Below are 2499 nucleotides of genomic sequence, written 5' to 3'. Positions count from 1 at the left end.
CCATGCTAGTCGCTAGCCTCTCCAATGCTAACACCAGCTTATCCATGCTAGTCGCTAGCCTCTCCAATGCTAACACCAGCTTATCCATGCTAGTCAGTAGCCTCTCCAATGCTAACACCAGCTTATCCATGCTAGTCAGTAGCCTCTCCAATGCTAACATAAATGAATAGTCTTCTCATGTGCCAGCACCGGCCTCTCAGTTAGCGGTGTCAGCCTATCATTAATCAGTTCAGTAGCTAGTTTAGGAATAGATATATTCTCCTGCCACGAGGATGGAGCAACAATAATCTTAATTTTGATCGTCATACGGCACCATCATGGTTGTTTTTCAGTGTGTGGTTTCACGCCTTTGTTTACTTCCTCTTCAGGGTTCAACGTGGGCCGCAGCGCTGGTGGGCGCTCCACGGTGCGAGAGATCAACAGGGACGCCTGCCACTTCCCAGGATTCCCTGTTCTGCAGACTCTGCTGCCCAAACACACCAACGTACCCGAGCTTTACTTCCTGCTCATGGCACTTTTCCTGCAGCAGCCCGTCACCGAGCTACCAGACAGCCTGCAGGTACATGTTAGTATACCCGCATTTCTTTTCTTTGAACTTTATTATCATTATTATTGGCTGCTGCACTTAAAAGAATTTGTGGGGTCAAAATAAATGATACGTTTAAATCTTTTTTTCTTTTTTATTTTGGTGATTTCCTGCTTATTTTGTGGACCTGCAACGTGTTGTGGTTGTGTGGTGATGAAGTTTTGGCTTGACTGCAGTGTGAACACATGCAGACATCTAATTTAGGGGGTGGAGCATCCTCTGTAATATTTGGGGAAATTAACATTTTATTATGAAATTATTTCAAAGTACACAGCAGTAACTTGTTGTAAACAGTGAGGGAGCACAGGTGGCAGGCAGTTTTAATAAATGCATGCGTGTGTGTGTTTGTGTGTAAATTACTCCAGTTTGTGTGTTTGTCCTTTCAGTTTGACCTGGACTCCATCTGGACCTTCATCTTCGGGATGCCAGCCTCCAGTGGGACGGTGGTGGGCTCCATCCACAGCGTGTGCACCGAGGCGGCCTTCCTGCTGCTGGCCATGCTGCGCAGCATGCTCAATCTGGTGAGGGAGCTCCGCCCACCGCTTTAATCTGAATATTCTGAGAAACACATGCTAACTTTTATTTTTAAAAAAAGGAAAGAATGTAGAGCTTTTTGTTGTTTTATATTATCAAGCTGCTCCAAATTCAGTTTATAGAAGAGGGTCTCGTTCTTTAGTTACTTATTAGATCTTTTTTCAAAAGCTGTTTTTCACATTCTTTTTGGAAAACTCCTAAAGTAACAGTTTTTTTTTTTGTAAAAAACCATTTGAAGGAACCTGAAACAATCTGGTTTTGATCGTTTTAATCCAAGAAGCAATAATAACTAGACATGGGTTTTTACGATGTAAAAACAAGTGTGCATTGCCACGTAGCATGTCATTGCAGCATGGCTTTGCCTTCAGCATTGGACTTGCAAAATGAACTTTGACCAAGTTCAAATGTGTTTTCTATACCACCTTGTGCCTGTCACGTCAGCAGTTGTTCAGAATTAAGGTAATTGTGCGACAATATGAAGTTTGAAGAGATTTTTTCTTGAAGTTGCATTAGCTGGGTTTTGAACCATGATCTCCCACATGGAGGTGCATGACATAGACCATTAGACCAATGGAGCTGTGGCAGAACGTGGTGACGGGTTGGTTTGTATGTGTGCAGAAAGAGGCCAGATTGCCAATACAATTATTGACACTAAACTGCATAATATTACAACAATAGAGCAGTATTAAGACAATATTATAGTAAAACATCAAAATACTATCATATTAGTATTGTAAACACTGAACTATTGAGATTAAATATTAAAAAACTATGGTGCAGTACCAAGTTGAGTACAGCTGGGGACAGTATTGGACCATTACAAGGCCCCATTGACTCCGACAATTGACTGATATGAATTTGGAATAAAGTTTCAACATTAATATTTCAAAAACTACAAGTGGTACAGGCAGCAAAAGGCATAGCAATCATTTGGCACAGGACCTTTACAGACAGAACCATTACAATGGCAGCTGTAGGACAATGTATGCAGGAGGATTGGACTTTCAGAATGAACTTCGACCAAGTTCAAATGTGTTTTCTAAACCAGCTTGTACCTGTCACGTCAGCAGGTGTTTATAATTAAGGTAATTGTGTGACAATATGAAGTTTGCAGAGATTTTTATTAAAGTTGCAGTAGCTGGATTTGAACCCTGATCTCCCGCATGAAAGCCCACAGTGCTCATCATGAGACTATAGGAGATGTGGCAGAGGACAATCCCAGGGATTGGATTGTATGTATACAGAAAAAGTTTACCTTGCCAATGCAATTATTGACACTTAAGTGCAATATATTACAGCAATAGAGCAATATTAAGACATTATAGTAAAACATCAAAACACAATCATATTAGTATTGTAAACACTGAACTACTGAGTTG

The 2499-nt window shown here is 40.9% G+C and overlaps 1 protein-coding gene across 5 annotated transcripts in view; it reads left to right on the top strand.

The window, feature by feature from the left end:
• Positions 1-2499, top strand: part of wdfy3 (WD repeat and FYVE domain containing 3) — a gene marked incomplete at its 5' end in the record, with an annotated part of 96713 nt that overhangs the window by 60282 nt on the left and 33932 nt on the right. For 4 of the 5 annotated variants that reach the window (XM_014019682.1, XM_014019685.1, XM_014019684.1 and 1 more), the window contains 2 exon segments: positions 369-565; positions 973-1107. In XM_014019682.1, the coding sequence (XP_013875136.1) occupies positions 369-565; positions 973-1107 (332 nt within the window). 5 annotated transcript variants of the gene reach the window in all.

Source organism: Austrofundulus limnaeus, unplaced genomic scaffold (genome assembly GCF_001266775.1).
Source record: "Austrofundulus limnaeus strain Quisiro unplaced genomic scaffold, Austrofundulus_limnaeus-1.0 Scaffold226, whole genome shotgun sequence".
Lineage (NCBI taxonomy): Eukaryota > Metazoa > Chordata > Actinopteri > Cyprinodontiformes > Rivulidae > Austrofundulus > Austrofundulus limnaeus.
Note: the sequence above shows the minus strand (reverse complement) of the source record. Positions and strands in the feature narration are given on the sequence as shown.